Source organism: Acanthochromis polyacanthus, chromosome 8, assembly GCF_021347895.1.
Source record: "Acanthochromis polyacanthus isolate Apoly-LR-REF ecotype Palm Island chromosome 8, KAUST_Apoly_ChrSc, whole genome shotgun sequence".
Taxonomy (NCBI): Eukaryota; Metazoa; Chordata; class Actinopteri; family Pomacentridae; genus Acanthochromis; species Acanthochromis polyacanthus.
In genome coordinates, this window is record NC_067120.1 from 1,687,038 (window position 1) to 1,708,888 (window position 21,851).

General features: G+C 41.4%; 2 protein-coding genes across 6 annotated transcripts; one reads left to right on the plus strand and one right to left on the minus strand.

Annotated features, from left to right (window-relative positions):
* Nucleotides 1-12,365, minus strand: wee2 (WEE2 oocyte meiosis inhibiting kinase). 5 transcript variants are annotated; one of them, XM_051951423.1, is made up of 15 exons: nt 12,252-12,365; nt 10,646-10,915; nt 9,731-9,900; nt 9,546-9,603; nt 9,006-9,175; nt 8,777-8,898; nt 7,793-7,939; nt 7,609-7,713; nt 7,440-7,525; nt 6,708-6,878; nt 6,438-6,586; nt 3,673-5,275; nt 3,119-3,400; nt 1,885-2,018; nt 1-621 (listed from the first exon to the last, which is right to left on the minus strand). In XM_051951423.1, exons 2-12 carry the CDS (start codon nt 10,904-10,906, stop codon nt 5,110-5,112), a joined length of 1,605 nt encoding a protein of 534 aa, XP_051807383.1. In that variant the 5' UTR covers nt 10,907-10,915; nt 12,252-12,365; the 3' UTR covers nt 1-621; nt 1,885-2,018; nt 3,119-3,400; nt 3,673-5,109. The 5 variants fall into 5 exon arrangements, with proteins under 5 accessions (XP_051807383.1, XP_051807382.1, XP_051807385.1 ...); XM_051951422.1 differs by lacking the exon at nt 12,252-12,365 and adding an exon at nt 11,854-12,130; XM_051951425.1 differs by lacking the exon at nt 12,252-12,365 and having other exon boundaries at nt 7,639-7,713; nt 10,646-12,130.
* Nucleotides 12,315-21,454, plus strand: dennd11 (DENN domain containing 11). Its single transcript, XM_022203117.2, has 9 exons — nt 12,315-12,902; nt 13,550-13,649; nt 13,751-13,909; nt 14,620-14,773; nt 16,055-16,193; nt 16,329-16,460; nt 16,555-16,705; nt 17,029-17,097; nt 18,110-21,454. Exons 1-9 carry the CDS (start codon nt 12,479-12,481, stop codon nt 18,303-18,305), a joined length of 1,524 nt encoding a protein of 507 aa, XP_022058809.1. The 5' UTR covers nt 12,315-12,478; the 3' UTR covers nt 18,306-21,454.
* The last annotated feature ends 397 nt before the right edge of the window (nt 21,455-21,851 follow it).

Genomic DNA, 21,851 nt, shown 5'->3' on the forward strand with positions numbered 1-21,851 from the left:
CATCGTTCCTAGTGGTTTATTATTATTGTTTATGTTCACGGATACAAAATACATTTTCAAAGTATTTTAAGATCAAACATAAATTCAGGGAAAACACTTTTTTTGTAGTTACACAATATAACAACCAGACAAATATCCCAAAATCAAAAAAATTCAGTACAAAAAAAAATTCCATTTCTTCAAGTATAAAATGAAAAACGCTTTTATGCAGAAGTGAACCGAAGCGACACGATTTAAAGCACATAAAGTAAGAAAACAATTCAAGTGTCAGCTTTCAGCTTCTCCTTTTCTGCATAGAACCGTAAACACCATTAATTCACCGTTCTCCTTTAGTCAGCCCAGTGTTTGCTACAGCTCATTTCACAGTCGAATGATCAGCTTCTAATGCAGCTGTCCTCCACAAACTCCCCCGTCGCTTCCTCTGAACCTGTTGTAAAATCACCTGAGGTACTGCAGCGCCGCGTTGAAGAGGCCTCTGAGCAGCCGGGGAGCGCTCACACAAACCCCCTTCACCAGGGTGAGGGTCAGGGCCACCGCCACCCGCTCCTGGGGCAGGTGCTCCAGCCCCACGCCCTGCCTCATGACGCGCTCCACCTCCCTGGCGAGGTGGAGTTTCCACTGCTGGAAGTCAGAAAGACACAGGGAGACGTGAGCGCATAGAGCAAGGTGTCAAACATGAGGACCATCGGCCAGAAGTGGTCCTCCAGAGGGTCCAATCCGGCCCTCAAAGTGGAAAACTTCCATAACTGCAGATTGTAAATTAGTAAAACTATAAATTAAATATAATTTCTAGACCATGACAAGTTGTTTTGATCATAAAGTAAAATACTAGATTTCTTATTTGTCATTTTTGAAAAATTTTCTTGTTTTTTTTTGCCTGTTTTGTTGTTTGTTTCTCGCTTTTGTCATTTCTTGTCTCATTTGTTTTATTTGTCCATTTATGTCTCTGTAATTTCTTTTGTCTTGTTTCATGTCATTTGTCTCATTTTTGTAAGATTTTGTCTTGTTTTTGTAGTATTCTGTCTGACTTTTGTCGTTTATCTTTCATATCTTCGTTGTGTTTCCTTTTTGTCTCGCTTAGGTTTTTTTTGTCGTTTTGCTTCTCGCTTTTGTCATTTGTCCATTTTTTGTGTCGTTTGTCTTCCGTTTGGTTGTTTTGTGTCTCGTTTTTGTAATATTTTTACCGCCCGGCAAAACTGCGTTTTCCGGAAGGTATTGTTTTCAGCTGCATGGTCTTGCTTGCTTGTTTGTCTGTAACAATTTGGTTTCCGCGCGATAACTCGATAAAATATTGATGTAGCCTCACCATATTTGGTACACAGGTGTACCATAATAAGACACAGGTCAAGTTCGAATTTGGTGACCGTGACCTCATTTTCAAGGTCACAGGGGTCATCTTTGTCGCTGGGCGGTCCAAGTTTGGTAAAACTTCTTGTTTGTCTTGTTTTGTTGTTTTTTGTCTGACTTTTGTCTTTTTGATCTTAAAGTAACTATATTGTTCAGTTCCAGATAGCTGTGACTAAATGTTTTGTGCCTTTTTGTAGATCCGCTAAGATCTGGAAGTTGTAATGTGGAAATGATAAACTGAGGCATTATATTGTTGAAACAGAACTTATTTTCTCATGAAATTTCAGGTTGTTTGTAATATTTTGTAAAAAAAAAAAAAAAAAAATAGTGAACATTTTTAAAATAGTACTTTTTTACACTAAAACAAAGGAAATATGAAGTTGTGGTTATTTATAGGTTATTATGCTGTGGTTTTACTGGTCCGGATCAAACTGGGCTGAATGTGGAACCTACAATAAGATGAGTTCGACTCCCCTGGCATGCAGCAACAGTTTTGGTTACTAAAACTATAAAGACCGATCTGTTAGTGGGACTTACCTCAGAGTGGGAGGCTTGAATGTTACTGCTGAGGTTCCGGATGGCCCGGGCCACAATGTGGTGTTCGAGCTGGGCTGCAACTTCTCTCAGGTCCTCAGCAATCCTCCGGACGGCTGCTGCTTCTACATGGTCCCCTGCAGAAAAACAGAAGCACAGAAACATAAGAGCACTTTAGTCAACAGAAGACTTACTGTCTGTTTAATTACGTCTATCTTCTGTACTTTGACATCACACATTTCCTCTCTGTACCACACAGTGCATGAGAGACGCAGAAGGAAGCATCAAATAGTCGACAAACCATCACTTCCTTCTTTCACTTTAAGTCACCGGTTGTTTTGTAGCTGCAGCTAGAAACCACTAGTGAAACGAAGAATTAACAGCTGATCTGATACAACAGTCTGTGGTGGGGAAATGAACCTGACTAAAGCTAAAGCAATCCTGACACATTTTAAAGCAGGGGTGTCCAACATGAGGCCCGTGGGCCAAAAGTGGTCCTCCAGAGGGTCCAATCCAGCCCTCAAAGTGGAAAAATTACAGAGAAGACATTAACTGCAGATTGTAAATTAGTAAAACTATGAATTTAAAATCATTTCTAGACCATGACAAGTTGTTTGGATCATAAAGTAAAATACTGGATTGTTCATTGTTCTTTGTGTCGTTTTGCGTCTCATTTTAGTAATATTTTGTCATGTTTTTGTTGCTTTTTCTCTTTATTTTGTCTGACTTTTGTCGTTTGTCTCATGTTTTTTCATTTTGTTCCTGGTTTATGTTGCTTTGTGTTTCCTCTTTGTCTGGCTTGTGTTTTTGTCTTATTTTTATCATTTTATGTTTTGCTTTATTTGTCGTTTTGTGTTTTTGTGTCTCGCTTGTGTTGTCTACTTTTGTGTCATTTTTTTTGTCACTTTATAACTTTTGTCTCTTTTTGTTTTCTTTTAAATAGTTTGTCTCATAATTTGTCATTTTTTTCTTGTTTTTGTGTCTCGTTTTTGGAATATTTTGTCTTGTTTTTCATGTGTTTTTTTGTCTGGCTTTGTCATTTGAATCATAAAGTAAAATACTACATCCTTCAGTTCCAGATAGCTGTGATTAAAATGTGGAGTTGTGGTTATATATAGGTTATTATGCTGTGATTTTTCTCATCCTGCCTACTTCAGATCAAACTGAGATGAATGTGGAACCTGGACTAAGATGAGTTTGACACCCCTGGTCTAAAATAAGTGGTGTAGAGACTTACTGGGCCACTGCAGCTCCACTAAGGGCTCAAGATCCTGGAGAGAATCCCTGATGTTGCTCTGTAGGTGACCATCACATTCAAGGCCTTCGTCCTCAGAGCTTTCTATCCAGGGCCCGTTGGAGTTGATGTCCTTTGTCAGGTTTAAGTGTGAGCCCAGAGAAATGAGCTCCCTCCTGTAATCTGAGTCCCAGCAGTCTGCTTTAAGGAAGGCCAAGATGACCAGAGAGGCGTTTTGTACATTGAGATTCTCCATCTTTGTCAGTCTGGCCTTCTTCTGCTTCTCTTTTGTGATGCAAGCAACAACAAAAACAGAAAGTTAGTTTCCTTAATTTCGCAGTTCAACAATTCCAGGCACTCTCAAACGAATATTTACAAGCTAATGTCGTTTAAAACCACAACTAAAACCCATTTAAACCAAAAAACAAACGAAACCAACTAAAGGAATTCGCAATCTCTCATAGTTGTCCGAAGTTTAAGCTAATGCTATCGTTAGCATCCGAACATCAAAGTTGGCTTCGTTGTAAAGAAAAAGTAAAACCGGCGACTATATCTACCTCCAAATCTCTTTCGAAGCGGAGACTCGTTGAGTTAACGTCTCCTCTGTCGGCTACATTAACTTTAAATTCCTCCAGATAAATTAGAGATGCGCCGTAGACCGAAGTCCTGCTGTGTCTGCCACAAAAACAAGCTCAGGCTGGACTCCTACATCGTTTTTGTGGCGTCACGGTGCGTTCACACGCCCTCGGAAATCGCTGTTATTCAAAACGCTACGCTCCACTAACGCTTCAATTCAGCTGAAATTCGTTGGGGTGAATTCCCACAAACTCAAAAAACGTCAAATAGACTTAATCCATCGTCTTTTTATTTAGATTCAGAAGTTTAAAAAAAAAACTTTTAAAATACATACTTCTGTCAACACAAGGCACATTAGAGAACATACTGTATGCATATTCACTTAATGTTTAATCATTAAACAAAACAAAACCACAAAAAAATCTGTTTGTGCTTATGTTATAGTTGTGCCACTTTTGGAATATGTGACCTCCTGTACAAAGTTTAAATTTATTTTATAGCCATAAACAGTGTACATGTCACGTGACCTGCAAGCAAACTAATATTTACAGACTGATACGCCAACAAACTGTACAAATATAATAAACATAAAAAGTGAAATATGTCAAGCCATCTTTGTGACTCACTCATACTTCCTTGCTCACACATTCAGTCGACTGCAGCTATAGATAAGAACAATACTCCACTGGAAAGTCCCTGCACTTTGTTTTTTTCTTTTTTTGGATCACACAGTTGGCCAAACACTGCCCAGACAAGTTAAAAGCACAAGACGTGTGATGAAATAGCACTCAACAAAAATAGAAACACAACACTTTTGTTTTTGCTCCCATTTTTTATGAGATGAACTCAAAGATCTAAAACTTTTTCCACATACACAATATCACCATTTCTCTCAAATATTGTTCACAAATCTGTCTAAATCTGTGATAGTGAGCACTTCTCCTTTGCTGAGAGTTTTCTCCTTTTGCTCACAGGTGTGCCATATCAAGATGCCGATTAGACACCATGATTAGTGCACAGGTGTGCCTATGAGTTCATCTCATAAAAAAATGGGCGCAAAAACAAAAGTGTTGCATTTATATTTCTGTTGAGTGTAGGAAAACAAGGAGACATAGAATGGATAAAATTCTTAAAATGTTTATTTACAGTTTTAAAAAGAAATAAAAGCCTCTGACCAGTCAAGCACATTGGTCTACAGCAGTTAGATGAAGCTAAAGTCATCTCTAGACAATAATAAATATAATACTGCTCGAGTCAGATTTGTCCTTTAAAGATCAGTCACTCAGAAGACACAAACAAGGACTGTCCATATCTTAATTTCTGGTATTCTTCTGCTTGGGGAATCCTATTTTCCCGCCTCAGTGTCGTTGCAGAAAGGGCCACATCCCAGTGGAAGGACTCTCTTCACATGGTCCCCATCACTGTCCGTAACCTGGGCAACCAAAGCTCATGGATCGGCCCGTCTTCCTCCCAACCAGCCTCCTCCCTGATCCAGGCAGAGACCCCATCCTAGCTGCAGGTTTCAGTCCTGGAGAGAGGTCCTGCTTCGGTGACAGAGCTGCCTCACGGGCCTCCTGGAGCTCCCTGCAGGTTAAGACAATAAAAATGTTAATGCAAGGAGACCACTTTTAAGGCTAAATCTGATGGACAGGTCAGAAGTGGCCACTGAAGGGTTTTTACCATTGGGTGGTTTCTAATTAAACTGCGCCATCTACTGGTCCCACTGAGGTAATCCAGTACAGTAATGAAGCCTTGGAAAGAGGAAGTTCACTCTCACTTGGAATAAAGCTCATCTCTCGATATTGCACTTCCCCAACCGACTATGTTTGTCATTGGAGATTTTTTTAGGTACTTTTAGGTATTTCATAGTTATGCAACACTGCATTTAAAGCTATGCAAAATATTTGTCTATGCAAAGAGCCTATGTTAGAATATCACAGCTGACATTTTTATTAAAAAAAAAACACCAAAAAGCTTGTTCTGGGAGTCAAACCCTAAAGCAGGGGTGTCCAACATGAGGCCCGTGGTCCAAAAGTGGTCCTCCAGAGGGTCCAGTCCGGCCCTCAAAGGGGAAAAATTCCAGAGAAGACATTAACTGCAGATTGTAAATTAGTAAAACTATAAATTTAAAATCATTTCTAGACCATGACAAGTTGTTTGGACCATAAAGTAAAATACTAGATTGCTCATGTGTCTCATTTTTGTCTTGTTTTTTTTTGTTGTTTTGTTTCCTTTTTGTCTCGCTTGTGTGTTTTGTCTATTTTTTCATTTTGATTTTTTGTCATTTTTGGATTCGTTTGTGTGAATTCTTTTGTCGCTTTGTAACTATTTTGTCTAATTTTTTGCTTTGTTTCATGTCATTTGTCTCATTTTACATCTAATTTTTAGATTGTCTTGTTTTTGTTGTTTTTGTTTGTCTTTTTTGTCTGACTTAAAGTAAATACTCCATTATTCAGTTCCAGATAGCGGTGACTAAGTGTTTTGTTCCTTTCTAGATACTCTGAAGATAATTCCTTAAATGTGAATATTTTCAGAATGTACTTTTTTGCACTAAAACAAAGAAAAAAATCTGAAGTTGTTGTTATTTACTGGTTATTATTCTATGATTTTACTGGTCCAGCCCCCTGGAGATCAAACTGGACAGAATGTGGAACCAGGACTAAGATGACTTTGACTCTCCTGTCCTAAAGCATCATGTCTCTGTAGCGTTTGCAGGTGAAACTATCCTCAGTTATTCCCCTCTTACTTTTCAAGCATAGCTGTCCTGAACTTCTCCACGTTGAGCTCTCTGCGTAGCTCAGCCGCCAGCCTCTCGCTTCTCTTTCCCCTCAGGACTGTGTGCTTGCAGAGCTCCCTGGCAGATGGACGCTTTGTGGGGTCTGGATCCAGCAGCAGCTGACAAAGAAAACATGCGATTCCAGTCGCCATTTACACAGGTGGCAGCACAAAATCCAGTCTCTTTATGCATGTTGAACTACATATTAAAGCTGAAACATTAACTCAGTGAAGGGATTACCTGAAGGAGACCTCTGAAGGCCGGTGAGAGCTCCTGAGGCAGATTGGGGAGCCGCCCCTCTCTGAGACTGTGCCACTGGTCTCCATTTTGTGCCAGAGGAGGAGCGCCGGCTGCCAGCAGCACTGTAAGGCCCAGAGCAAATATGTCCGCCTTAGGCAGGTGGCTGTAATCCTGGAGAACAGAGACAGAAATGAAAAACGAACACTTGGAACAACACAAAATGGAAGGGTCTACGGAAGGAGTGACAAACTCATTTTAGTTCAGGTTCCACATTCAGCCCAGTTTGATCTGAAGTGGACCGAATCAGTAAAATCACAGCATAATAACCTGTAAATAACCACAATTCCTGGTTTGAATCACAGGTATCTGGACCTGAAATCTACCATTTTTCTTTATGACTTAAATGACCAAGTCAGACAAAAAATACCCCACCAAAAAAAAAGACAAAATATTACAAAAACGAGGCACAAAAGAATAACGAGCAATCCAGTATTTTACTTTATGATCCAAACAACTTGCCATGGTCTAGAAATGATTTTAAATTTATAGTTTTACTAATTTACAATCTGCAGTTAATGTCTTCTCTGTAATTTTTCCACTTTGAGGGCCGGATTGGACCCTCTGGAGGACCACTTTTGGACCACGGGCCTCATGTTGGACACCCCTGGTCAATGCGTTTTAGAGGTTTTCCAGCGAGTAGGAATCATTTGCTTTTTTAAACGACATGTATACCTCGTGTAGGACCTCGCTGGCTAGGAAGCGGCTGTCCCCCTCCTCAACTTGAGGACTGTTGCTGGACGTAACGTGACCCAGATCGCCTGAGGAAAATGTCAAAAAAAAAAATCTGATTTGAAGGCAAAATGTTCAGAATCAGCATATTCTTCAGTGTCAGATTTAATACCAATCTTGTAAATGACTCCAGCTGAGGCACCTCCATCGTCTTCCTCCTCACTCTCCCCCTCACCCGGAGCACTGCTGCTGGAACGCTGGCAAATGAATATATTACCTAAAAAAAAAGGCACATTCTTAAGCACATTTAAACAATGAATGCACATCCAAAATGGGAAGTGACCAGAAATACATACTTGGTTTGATATCCAGGTGCACAAGACCGGAGCTGTGGATGTATTTCAGACCCATAGACACCTGTAAGAGCAGATCCTTCAGCTCAGCCTCATTAAAAAGCTCCCCGCGGTTCTTTTTCTTCATTATGGCATTATTCAGACTTCCACCTGAGAAACACAGACAGGATGAGGATATAAAACCACATAATTAGATGTCCTCCCCAAAAATCTAGCAATCCATTTTACACGTTATACCAGGGGTGTCAAACATGCGGCACGTGGGCCAAAAGCAGTCCTCCAGAGGGTCCAATCCGGCCCTCAAAGTGTAAAAAGACATTAACTGCAGATTGTAAATTCTAGATCTTGACAGGTTGTTTTGATCATAAAGTAAAATGTGAAATTGTTCAGTTCCAGGTAACTGTGACTCAATGTTTTGTTTCTCATTTTTGGCCTTGTTTGTGTCATTTGTGTAGTTTTTTTTGTCTCGTTGCCACTTTGAAACTTTTTCATCAAATTTTGTGTCTTGTTTCATGTCGTTTGACTCATTTTTGGTCGTTTTGAACCAAATTTTTGTAATATTTTTTCTTGCTTTTGTTGTTTTTTTTGTCTTATTTTTGTCATTTTGATCATAAAGTAAAATATGAAATTGTTCAGTTCCAGATGACTAAATGTTGTGTTCCTTTGTAGACACTCTGATCTATAAATTGTGATGTGGAAATGATAAACTGAGGCGGAATGTTGTTGAAATGCAACTTTTTTCTTTCTTTCTTCGGAAGTCTCATGTTGTTCATAATGTCTGGCTCTATCTCCCTCATATCTATTCTTTTTGTAGAAATCTTTACAAAAAAAGTAGATATTTTTCTTTTGCACTAAAAATCAAAAGAAAAATTTGGAGTTGTGGTGATTTGTAGGTCAGTATTTTACCGGTCTGGCCTATTTGAGATCAAATTGGGCAGAATGTTTGACACTCCTGCATCATACTACTGAGGTTATTATTAAACCTACCATCACAGTATTCATTCTGAATAATCATGTGATCATCCTCTGCCCATGCGGAATAATAGCGAACAACATGTGGGTGGTGTCCAAGAACAGCGTGTGCATAAACTTCCTTCAGGGCCAACTGCCTGAGAGGACAGAAAAGCACTGATACTAATAAATCTGATCAATTAAAGGCACCAAAATAATGAGGTGATCTGTTTTTGGCAGAGAGAGCAACAGAACGCTGACTCACTCGTTGGCAGAGCCTGCCAGGGGTCGTCGGGAGCATTTTATGGCGTACAAGCAGCCATCCAGCCTCTTCACACACTTGTGAACAGTCCCGAACTCGCCCACACCGATGCACTCGAGCTCCAGGAACTCACTCTCATAGCGAGACAGCATCAAGGGTTGGACGGCTCGTCTCTGCCAGATAAACAGATGGAGGGCCTCGTGGTAAAACCAAAAACATTTCTAAAGAAGGAGCACACGTCACGCTGCTCAGTCACGAGTTTTTCTCCAGAGAGGAAGATCCGTGGGTTTTTAATGGATGCGGCACCAAATATGGTAATACTTCCACAAGGAAAGTGTTCTGTCAAGATTGTGACGGCAGCTTTGTTTTTTAGTTTTTTTCCTGGAGATTCCTTTAGAGAATCCCCGGAAGTAGGACTGGCAGCATATAATTTTTGGACAAGGAGTGCGGAGGAAGATGACAAAGCCTGATGATGAAATCATATCAGAGGGATCTGAGAGGGAGGGTTGCTTTCACCATAAGCAGGGACAAAAATAGCTGTACCTTTGGTGGGAGAAAGGCTTCATCATCCTCTTCAGATGACGTTAGGCTGTGTTTCAACCTGCAAGGCGGAAAGGGTATTTAGACCATTACATAGTCCAAACATGCCTCTTAGTGGGGCACCAAAAATACAAGCAGTGATGAAGCGATCCTCAACTTTATCATCTGTATTTAGAGACGACACGTACCTGCGCCCATAGTCGTCATCGTCGTCACTCTTGCCCAGTTGCTCGCTGTTTCTGCGCACTGTGTCCGGGGTGAAGGGGTTCACGTTGACCGTGGAGGCGAATCGTAGGGTCCTCTGATTGCGACTGATCCTAGAGCTGGAGTAAGGCTGGGCCGACTTTGATAGCAAACTCTACAGAGAGAGAAGGAACATGAAAAGAAAGTAAAACTGATCTGACATTTAAAACACGTTTAGATATGGACAAAAATAAATGTGATATTTGATTAAATTCTCTCCATTCTTTGTTCTAACGTAGGGTATTTGTTGCTGGACGTCATGAAACAATCAAGAACACATTATACTGCAGGTGATAATTTGCACATCAAGAGCTGAGTCAGAGCCCAGAAACCACAAGTTGCTCATCTTTGATGCATAAAGTTAACGAGGGTGTTAATGCGGAATGTTTTCCTGAAGGACTTTGTGAAGTTTGCAGACATTCTGAGGGAGCAGATCACACTGTAGGACATCCAGAGCATCAGGATTGTCTGTCACACTAAAATCTATTTTCTTAGAAGACAAATTGTGGACATTTAAGTGCCTGGTTACGGCTCCAACTGACAACAGATGGTTCTTGTGTTTCTCTGGTCATCTGTGGCATTTGAATAGAGCTGCATTTTAAGGTGGCCTTTTATAGTCGCTGGTCAAAGGTACTGTGTACAAGTCATGCTATCTGATCAGTGTCTCCTGACATGGGTGTGGATTAACCCAGCGGTGAAGACTTTGTCACCAGCAGAGCTCCTTATGCTTCATGCACAAGTGGCTAAATTGAAACCTTTTCTAAATCATAACAGAAATGACATCTCTGTTTGCTCAGCATATGCCATACATGAGCACAGAAAGATGCTCACGAGGACAGGCATTTGAAATGATTCCCCACCTTGGGTGTGCTTGGAGAGTCACAGAGCCTCAGCTTCCTCCAGGCAGCGTAAAGAATGGGGCTGGTGAGCTGTAAAGGAGAACATACGGCGCTGCTTCTGCTGCGGTGGCGTTGCACTTTGGGCGTCCTGCAAGCAGAACCAGGGCTCATGATCCTGGAGGTGCAGTAGTCCGAGTTGTTGTCGCTGCTGCTGCTGCTGCCTCCCTCCTCCTCACAGTTGCAGAAATCCAGCTGCTGGCTGATCCTGTCCAATGTCGCCATGCTTGGGGCCTGGGTTTTGGGAAAAGGTTTCCTTGATTAGTAATAATAATAATTTTAGAAGAACATTCACAAAGTGCTTTGACAAGTAGAACATAAAAAATGACAAAAATGTTTACAATGGATAGCTGATTAAATGCTGGTTAAAAGGATGACATCACACCAGGTGGCTAAGAGAGGAGTTGAAGAGGAAACAAAAGATAGAAATAGATGAAGATCAGGAGGTTAGAAAAAGAATGACTACAAGCAGGGAACATTTTAAAAGGATAAAAAGGCAGCGTGATAGAAGAGAAATAAAAGAGAACTTTACTGGAAAGCAAGTCTATAAAAGTGGATTTTAAGAAGTGATTTAAAAGAAGTTAGTGATTCGACAAGCCTTATCCCCTCAGGCAGGTCGTTCCAAAGCCAAGGAGTCCTGACAGAGAAGAGTCCATCACCCTTAGATTTAAGCCTCAACTTCAAAATGATCAGAAAGAACCCACCTGAGGATCTAAAAATGCTGTAGGGACGTACAGGGTGAACATTATTAACATTATGATTGACATAAAATCTTAAAGTCAATTCTAAAACTCACAGGGAGCCAATGAAGAGAAGCCAGAATAGGGGAGATGTGATGTTGTCTGTTAAAACCAGTAAGAAGTACTACACTGACAGCACAAATACTACACCGTTTTAACCCCTGGAATGAGGTCTATGTATTAGATTATGAACCCTGCATTTAATACAGGTCTCAGATCAGCTGAGCTAATTACCCAACCTCTCAACAAGGAGGCCTAGATCACTAGAAGCTCCCTGCAGACTCCCACAACCACAAATCACCTTAATTATCAGCCTATCATCGGTATAGTTATGAGCTTGATATGATAATCCAGAAGCTTCCAGGCCAAACTATGATGTTATTCAGCTCTCAGTGATGCTAAAATATGGGATTTAATGTCGACTTTACTCACGAACAAGTCGCTTTCCACATCACCCCCTCCTCCACTAGCACGCTTGAATTTCGCGCCACATATGCAAAAGACTTCCTGTTTAAATAAATGATGTCACCGGGTTAAAACATCCGGCTGTCTGATTGGTCGAGCGGTCTCCAAGCCATAATATTAATATATATATATATATTTTTTTTAAAGAGGATTTTAATAGTATAAAAAGCTTTACAGTGAATATATAACAATCTAATTATGTTTGAAAGATGTAACATTGATACAAAAACAAATTATCTTTAATTTAAATAGAGTGACAAAAACATAAAACTGAGTTCGTCTATAGCTATGGTTGAGAACAGGTTTAATGAAGTTTGTTAATGAAATATGCAAAAGTAAAAAGGCCATAATAAAAATTAGGTCACCGTATAAAATAGTAATATAGACACGTGGGCGGAAGTGAGCTACGTCATCACAACAGTGAGACGGGAGGAGCAGTCCGTCGGTGGATGTGACACGCTTACAAATACATAGAAAACATCATGATCCGGCTCCAGCAGCGCGTTTAGTCCGTTAGGAACCACCGGACGTCGGAGCTTCTTTGTTTGGTCCTATTTCCCTCCTTCTCCGTGTCCTCGGATCCAGCAGCACCATGGTGGAGCAGTCGGACCGAGCCCCGCTGCTGGACTGGGAGGAGATCCCACCGCCGGACCCGAACCAGGCGAGCCAGCCGCCGCCTCAGGAGGAGGACGCAGCGGCGGAGAAAAGTTCGCAGCCGGCCGGGAGGCGCACACCGACCGGCGCTGCGGCCGGAACCACCGGGTGGAGCAGCACCACCACCAACACCACCGACACCATCATCACCTGCAGCCCCACACGGAGCCTCACAACCGTCGTTGCCAGCGGGGACGCGGGGAGCCCGAGGCGGCCGAGGACGGAGCTCTCCTGCTGGGATCGCCCGGAGCCTCTCGGCACGGATCGGAGCGTTCCCTTCCCCGGCCTGTCAGTGCGGGACCAGTGGGAGGAGAAGGACCAGATCGTGGCCGTGTTTGTTGTTACCTTTGATACGAGATCAGGTGAGCGAGCGGAGCGATCTGAGCTTTTAGATAAGCTCTGAAGTCATGTGTCATGTTTGGGCCTAGAAGACAGAAAACGTCGGAGAGATTCACTGATGCACTGTCTGATTAAATCTACTGTTTACCACAAAAACAGAAGATTTAACCGAACAGTAAAGTGGCTTGCATGAAATTTGAGACAAATGTCAGCAGAATATGCTGATAATAAATCTAATCAACCGATCCTATCTCGATCTAATGTGCTTTAATCCGTTATATTATGTCAGACAGATGTAATTTATTTAGATTCACAACCCAAAATGATGAAATAACCCTAATTATGATGGAACAATCTTCCCAAAATGCATTCACTTCTTAGTCTGGCTTTTTGCAAGCTGTCAGACATGCAGTACTGTGTGGCTTATTGCATCTAAAGGGAATCCATCCTTTAAGATCTACTGTAGTATTGAATAGAAATAGGTTTGCATATAAGATATTCTATTCTGGTGTGTGTTTCAGCCTCCTATAAGAAGGAGGTCAGATAGTTCCAGTAGCTGAGTCACTGCTTTTCTTACTGTCCCTCATGTACAGAATAAGAGGAAGCAGCAGGAGAAAGTAGATGCTATGGGAAGTGACTTCCTGTTTTGTGGTGTGTGAATGAATGACAGGGAACATGGTGGAGTGGTGTCTGCCTCATGACATCAACCTGGACGGAGTGGAGTTCAAGTCGATGGCCAGCGGCTCCCATCGAATCACCAACGACTTCATGTACGTCTTCCCACCAGCCACCAATCCGGTTCTTCAGGATAAATCTGCTCAGTCTCAGATTGAAATCTCGGTGTTTACTCTCTGTTTTCACCTCTGGGTAGATATTTCCGTAAGGGCTGTTACTTCGGGCTGGCCTGTTTCGCTAACATGCCCGTGGAGAGTGAACTGGAGCGAGGAGCGAGGATGAAGTCCGTGGGAATCCTGTCTCCTTCCTACACTCTGCTTTACCGCTACATGCACTTCCTAGAAAACCAAGTCAGGTAAGAAGAGCGTTTTGTGTATTATTCCTCTTTTACAGCAGCATGTTTGTGTTCTGTTTGCCCGTCTTCACATATGTCTCTTCATCCGTCTACCTCCCACTCTTGCTTCTTTGTTTCAAATGTTCTCATCTATTAAACATGAACCCAGCTTTTGTCACAGGAACCCATTGACATGCAATTTTTTTATTTTATTATTAAGTCTAAGCACAGAAGTGAAAGAAACCCTGACAGCATCTTCTCTCCTCTGTTCTGCTCTTCTGCTTCAGTCTTCTCATGAAAACCCTCAAATTCTCATTGAATATGTATAAATATATGACACAACCGCAGCTTTGGGTTGCAGATAGAAGAGGATCTGCCTCAGTGGTAGCTTTTAAAACGGTGTCATTAATGTAATGCAGCTGACCGCAAATGATCCCAGGGTGCAATCTATCAATCCCAGCGGTTACTAACCAAGCACAGCGTGTAATCCTGCATTATTTATAACCGAAACACTGTCAGATGCTGACAACACAACTCCAGCTCTACCCAGACTCCTCTTTGCTGCGTATGACAAACGGTGATGGAGCGATTAATTACAGATGTGAGCCGCAGCGCTTTAGGGTTGATGATGGAAACGCAGCGAGCTCCAAACCCAATCAGAGACGTGTGATTTCATTAGAGAGACTAAAGCAAGCTGGAATGACTCACGCCTTTCTTCTGTCTCCTTGCAGACACCAGCTGCAGTGTCCAGGCCAGTATTCTCCACTAGAGGCCTTCTACGAGGATAAGAAGGCTGTCCTCCCCCCGTCAGGAAACGGTTTGGTCAACGCCTGTCCCACCTGGAGCGTCACCACCATCAACCGCTGCATGCACCCAGAAATGAAGGTCTGAGAGCACCACAACGCATTTATGTTACTGCTCATGACACATTTGTTCATTTATTTATTTGTTTGTTTGTGTGACTGTAAGAAGCACAAACAAAACATAAAACAAAAGAGAGTAGTAAGAGAGGCCACCAAGACAATTATGAGTTCTTCAAAGGAGGAAAAAAAGCTTTAGCATCTGAGAGGGACAGACTGCGTACAACCCTCTCTCCACGTGTTGTAACTTCTTCAGAGGAGTCATACGTGTCTTGGTGGCCTCCTTTACTCCTTTTTCTTGCCAGCAGTCTTCTAAAACTGAAAGACACTAGTGAGAGAGGCCACCAAGACACTTATGACTCCTCTGAAGGAGTTAAAAAAAGCTTAGAGGCTTAGAGAGGGGATTTAACTTGACTCCAGGGAGTATTCAGTGACTTTGGTATTTTCTTCACTCGTGCTTTTCTACAACCTCTTCAATGAGTGTTTTTTTTCATTCATGGTGAAGTTAAAACCAAAACTTCTGACTGCCCAGTGACCTTCCAGATACCGGAGTCTTCATCATATTTGACCGATCTGATTGAAAAAACACTATTACATTTATCACAGACATGATTTAAATGATACTTTACAAAGTACTTTTCTCTATATTTAACTACACTTACAATCATACGTTAAAAAATGAGATACTAGTCTCCCAAACGTTGCCACAGATGCTGCAGATGGCCTTCATGTCTTTCCACCTTCTGGTGCCATTCCTATTAAATCCCAAATCGTTGACCTGTATTTCCTGTTTTCATACAACATATGCTTTTCCAGTTCGAGCCGTTGTTTAAATGTTTACACATTTATCACATGACGTCCTGCTTCGTTGCTCACTCCACCACTTTTGGAGGAAGTGATCTTTGTGGCCTCCGTTCAACAATTTGCTTCTACTAGTTGGACTCCTGTGTGAGCTGGAGATAAGACAAACCACGGTCATCTGATGTGTACACAACCTGCAGGGTCACACTCATATTGTGCAAGCCGAGCAGATAATTGAACATTATTTGACTGAGTTTAGTTCCTTTAGCTTCTGTTGCACAGAGCCTTGTTTTAACGGCAGCCTGAGATGAGCCGTTACATTTCATGGTGGCAGTGAGATATTTAAAGCTCTGGGATTTCTACACTGCAGACAAACCTTAGTTTTTCTGTTTTTACATTTTCTTTTTTTTTGCAGATGGCACACAAACGCTGTGATGTCGAATCCTGCAGCCCGTCTTTTCTTAAAGTTTAGTAACCCTTTCATATCCCCACTTGTCCCCTGCAGATCACCCACCCGGCTGGCTGTATGTCTCAGTTCATCCAGTTTTTCGGGGAGCAGATAATGGTTTTGTGGAAGTTTGCTTTACTTCGGAAGCGTGTCCTCATCTTCTCTCCTCCGCCTGTAGGTGTGGTCTGCTATAGGGGTGAGCAGCTTTGAGCCTATTGTTGTACTTACAGTATGTATTAAATGATGCAAACCTGTCATATGTGTGGCATTTTTTCCTTCCGTTTCCTTGACGTTGAGATGCTTCATTCAGTTTTTTCTCCTGCTCCCTCAGTGTATTGCTGCTGCTGCCTGGCCAACGTTTCTTTACCTGGAATCGGAGTTTCTGTGCCTGAATTGCGGCCTTTCTTCTACATCAACATAGCCGACATCACCGCCCTGGAAACAGAGATGTCCTACGTGGCCTGTGAGTGGCGCTTTACTGTAAACGCTTAACTGACCGCCATTTATCTGCAGAAATGATTCCTTATGTATCTGGACATGCTTGCATTTGTTTCAAGGCACCACAGAGAAGATTTTTGAGGAGAAGAAGGAACTGTACGACGTCTACATCGATAACCAGAACGTGAAAACTCACAGAAGCCATTTGCAGCCGCTGCTCAGACTGAATGCAGCAGATAAGGAGAAGTACAGGAAGCTGAGCGAACAGAGGTACAGAAAAACAGAAAGAACAACTTCATATTGGCTGGAAACTAATGCAGTCAATCTCACATGTGTTGCTGTATTCACTGGAAATTTAAAAAAACTCAGAAAATGCAGTTATTTTTATTGGCTAAAGTGGAACTATTAAAGGGTATAATGCATGCACTAGCAGTTCTTCATTTTGCATTAAAGCAAAATATGCTCCAAAGCTAACATGGATGATACTAAATACTGGCTTGTTTGGAGCAAAATTCAGTTTTATCAGAAAAAACGGAGACAAAAGGCCTTTTCTTCACATTTCGTTAAGATAAATGGTGACTTTTTCCCTCCAGGCAGCTGTTGCTGTATTCTCAGGAGGTGGATGAAGACTGCACATCAAACGAAGAGGATCTTTTCATTCTGTGAGTCCTTGACAAGTTTATTCATCACTTGAGTCATCCTCAAACAAAACGGAGTGTTTAGGAAGTGCAGAGTTTGGTTTTATCTGCTCAGTTTGATCTTCTAATAATATACACACAGCGCTTTATTTATCAGACCACCACTCAGTGTCACGGGTTCGCTGCCCTGAATTTACACTATTTCTGATTATCAGAATATTATTTTATGTTTCTATAATGGTTAATCTGCCAGTATCTCTATTGCTAAAATACAATTCAATTCAATTCAGCTTTATTCCAGACACTGGGTCCAAATACAATATATATAATTATTGTTATCCATGAATTTTCAAATACACTGTTTAACAAAAAAGCAAAAAAAAAACCTAGTAAAGCGGCAGCAGGAATTAATGGGACTCAGAAACACCCCCACAGTTTAATCAGCTGTTCCTTGGATCATTTCTGATGGATAAGTCCTGATAAGTCCTCAGAGGTGGATTTGTAGTAGGATCACAATCAGCTGATGTAGTGTTCACTGGTTGTCATGGTTACAGTGATGCCGTGCCGCTATCTCAAAGGGAAACATTTCATAAATCCGTGGATCCAGACTATCAGTCACATCACTGCCAACATCTGATCACTTGGTCCTTGTGTCATGTCTGACCTTCTCTGAAAATGTGACTTTTTGAGTAATGTTGTGCAAGGAAGGAAGGAAGGAAGGAAGGAAGGAAGGAAGGAAGGAAGGAAGGAAGGAAGGAAGGAAGGAAGGAAGGAAGGATTCACGTACACATAACTCGTCACATAACTGCACTGCATTTCTTAGCGGAGTGAATATTAAAATTTCTGGATAATTTATGTAAATAAGGACTGTTTAGTTGTTCCAGTTTGTTATTTATTTGGCAGATAATAACACAATGTTTAGTTTGAAACAAGTCTTTGACAGATTTCTAAAATATTGGTGTTTTCTCGTTACAGGTAGTCTGATAAATGTGTAAAGCACTGCTCATGCATTGATGTACTCTTCTTCAATCCTCAGGTTCTTCATGGAGCTGAATAACCGCATCTTCCAGACGCTGTCGGAGGTGGCAGGCAGCACCGATCCTACCCTCACCGCTGAGCATGTGAGGGCGATGGGGCTGGACCCCCACGCTGATCGCTCCTTCCTGGTCGACCTGCTGGAGGTGTACGGCATCGACGTAACACTGGTCATAGACAACCTCTGCTGCCCCTGAACCTTCTTTTTGACCCTGATAAACTTGGATACTACTGGACTATATGTGCCTACGAGGCCTCTATACACACACACACACACACACACACACACACACACACACACACACACACACACACACACACACACACACACACACACACACACTGAAGACACTGCCTCCACTGGAACTTCCTTGTTCCTGCTGTTCCCTCCTGGGTGTCTGTTTCCTGTCTGTGTGTCTCATCTGACCAGCAGAGACTGTTTTTTTCTACCCACGGTGGTGATAAGGACACCTAAACGTGGAGTTCTGGTTCACGGTGGCTGATAGATGCCTACCTGGAGGACAGCTGCAGATCTTACAGCCGTTCTCATCTCATGTCACTCACTCGGTACTGTTTGTGTCAGAAATACGGATCTCTTCTGTGTATTTGACTTGATTCTGGCTTAAACAGCCAAAACTGAAGCACTGGATGGAAATGTTAAATATCTTGTTGGACTCTAATCCTGACCAGAGGACCACTGATTGTTCTGTTCCAGTTCAGACGTCACTCTCACCGTCCTGCAGCTTTACATCCACTTCCCGCTCGTCTCAAGGACAGATTTATATTTGGGAATGCTTTGAATTCCTTCTCTGGAAAACCAAACTCTTGCTGTCGTTCCGTACTTGGATGTCTTTTCTCGTTCTGGTAAAAATGAAAGCTTTTTCACCACTTTATTTGCCTTTTAAAAGGAAGCAATAGGAGTCTGTGTGTTCAAAGTGTCGCCCTTTTTTACGTAAACTCACCCTCACAGCCTCTTCTAGTTTTTGCTATTTCTTCATGACTGAAACTGAACGGTTAGACTGAAAGTGAAGTATTTTGGGTGCTATCGTCTTTATAGCGGGGAGGGTTGATTAATATGAGGCTGAATAAGAGGGAAAAACCTGCTATAAATGTTCACCTTAATGCACCTTGGACACAGAGAGGATCTGATCGTGTTGCTACGTGTGATCAGTGCTCTCTGGAACTGTTTTTGTTGTTGTGTTTTGTCGTTTGTTGTGAATCGGTGGAGGGTTTTTAACGAATGTGATTCTGGAGTACTGTGTTTTCATGAATGCTGCACCGTGTCCACCACTGGACGGCTTCCTGACGCACACAGTCACGCTTAACGTAACGTTTCCTGTGCTGTGTGTAGGATTTGTAGGCTACGGAAGCCCGTTCCTGCCGCAAAAGTCTCATGTTGTCTCATAATCATGAGATAGAAAGTCATAATTATGAGATGGTAAGTCAAAGTTTTGACTTTCATCCCATAATTATTACTTTTTATCTCATAAAAATGATTTTCTATCACATAGAAAGTCATATTTATGAGATATATACTCAGGTGACTTTCTGTGAGATAGGAAGTCAGAATTATGAGATACGAAATCATAATTTTGACTTGCTAGCTCATAATTTTGATTTTCTATCTCATAATTATGACTTTCTGTGAGATAAAAAAAATCATAATTATGAGATACAAACTCATAATTATGGATTTCTATCTCATAATTATTACTTTCTAGCTCATAATTTTGACCTTATGTCTCGTAATTCTGACTTTCTATCTCAATTAGGACTTTGTAATTCATAATTTTGACTTTATAGCTCGTAATTTGACTTTGTATGAGATATAAAGTCATTTATGAGATAGAAACTCATAATTATTACTTTACATCTGATAATTATGAGTTTATATCTCATAATTTTGACTTTATAGGTTATAATTATGACTTTCTGTGAGATAGAAAATCATATTTATGAGATACAAACTCAGAATTTGGACTGACTGTCATCTGATAATTATGATATGAAAAGTCATAATTATGAGATAGCATACGACTTTTTTTTCCCCAAGTGGCAGAAATGGTCTTCCCTAATAGTCTGAGCCAGCAAATAGCTGAATATTAGAGTTTTTCATTCGCTGTAGAGCATCAGATAACACCAGTCTGTTGTGATCCCGCTGAGTGAAGAGCCCTCGATGGAGCCGTTTCTAGTTTTACTTGTTGATCAGCTTAAAAGAGATGCTTTCCGCCGGAGACAAAGATCTCTTTGTGTGTGTTTTCTGTTGATATCCCAACGAGAGCCGAGCAGAAGCTTCAACTCCTCCTCTGTGGGCAGATTCTCAGAAAGGACGGCGTCTGTTCCAGCTGAGGGTTTCTCTCGGTCCTTTCATCGCCGTCCCATTGAGCCAATCCAGCTTTAGAGATGGGCCAACTGTGTCTTTTGAATCCTGCTGGCAGGCGGCTCTTAGCTCGTCCATCACGTTGCCAATCACAGCGATAATTTGTTCCATGTTGGAACACATGAGGCGAATGTTTGCCTCGTATTAATGTGAGGTCGTGGTTCTCAACCTTCTCGTGCCCCGATGCAAGCTAAAACACCAAGTATTTTTTAAACCATATCTTTTTAAGTCGACTGTTTTTCATTCTCAAATTAAAAAAATAAAAAAAAGAATCTAGTAGGGGCTCATCCCCAGGTGAAGAACTGCTGATTTAAAGTGATTTTCCAGCATGAACTGTTTCTTGCTGGGTTGGTTAGAAATAAAGAAAGTGCACCAAGTGTTGTCTGAGAGAAGAGGGCAGTTGTTGAGCTTTGTTTTTTTTTAAATGGGGCCTTATGAAAATGTGACTTTCTCAAGCTGATTTCTGTGCGTCAACATTATTTGCTGAAAGATTAAGCCCAGTCATTAGCACTCCTGAACGACCTTTGGTGTCTCCTCTGGAACCTGCCGGGTCTGTTTACTCGTCAGCTGATGTGTTCTCCCTCCTCTGATGGCGTTTGCTTTACAGGTGTCTGTTTAACGTTAAAGGGAATGTACACTACACACACCACTGTATAAAATGCCTTCTTTGTGGACCCGTTCACCAGCATCAGCTAAACTAATCGTCTGTACAGAGTCACTGAATGTCAGGCAGCGAACGTATTGCACACATGCAGCAACACATCCAAGTAGTGTAACCGTCTCCTTCTTGGTTGTACATCAAGATCATTCACAGAATAACAAATAAGTCTTCACCTTTGCTAATGTGAAACACTGTAAGAGATGTCAGTAATGTACACATAAACTCAATAGCATGAGCAACTGTCAGTTCCACTGTACTGCCATCGTAAAACAATAAAACACTGATGCTGTTGAAGCGTTATCTAATCCCGTTTACCTCTTTGTTTTCTTCACTCTGTCTAATGTTAACCTATTTTCTCTCTCTCTTGCACACTTTTGTGATTTGCAACACACACGTCAACCACACAACAACTTGCAGGATGATTATGGAAAAAAGAAATATTTAGATCCTGTACTTGAGTAAATGACTGGATTATTTCTTATGCAGCAAGAAATATGATATTTTGCTCTAATTATTACAGTGAAACTGATTTGTATGTAGTGTTAGCTGTTCTTTTTTACTATACAGACAACTCAATTTTATTTGTTTAACATGAGAGTTCAACATTTCCTGTGGCTCAGAAGGAGATTGGAAAATTATGTTGATGTGTTCAGAGCTTGAGTGTGGGATTTGTGGTATAAACTTACAAATTTTCACTAAGAA

Bases quoted from the DNA above. Each gene is read 5' to 3' on its own strand.
- wee2 (XM_051951423.1), bottom strand. From the start codon at position 10,906: ATGGCGACATTGGACAGGATCAGCCAGCAGCTGGATTTCTGCAACTGT. The intron at 9,604-9,730 runs GTACGTGTCGTC...TCCGCCTTGCAG, and splicing joins GATGACGACTATGGGCGCAG to GTTGAAACACAGCCTAACGT. The intron at 7,526-7,608 runs GTATTAAATCTG...CATTTTCCTCAG, and splicing joins TGGAGTCATTTACAAGATTG to GCGATCTGGGTCACGTTACG.
- dennd11 (XM_022203117.2), top strand. From the start codon at position 12,479: ATGGTGGAGCAGTCGGACCGAGCCCCGCTGCTGGACTGGGAGGAGATC. The intron at 12,903-13,549 runs GTGAGCGAGCGG...AATGAATGACAG, and splicing joins TACCTTTGATACGAGATCAG to GGAACATGGTGGAGTGGTGT. The intron at 14,774-16,054 runs GTCTGAGAGCAC...TGTCCCCTGCAG, and splicing joins GCATGCACCCAGAAATGAAG to ATCACCCACCCGGCTGGCTG.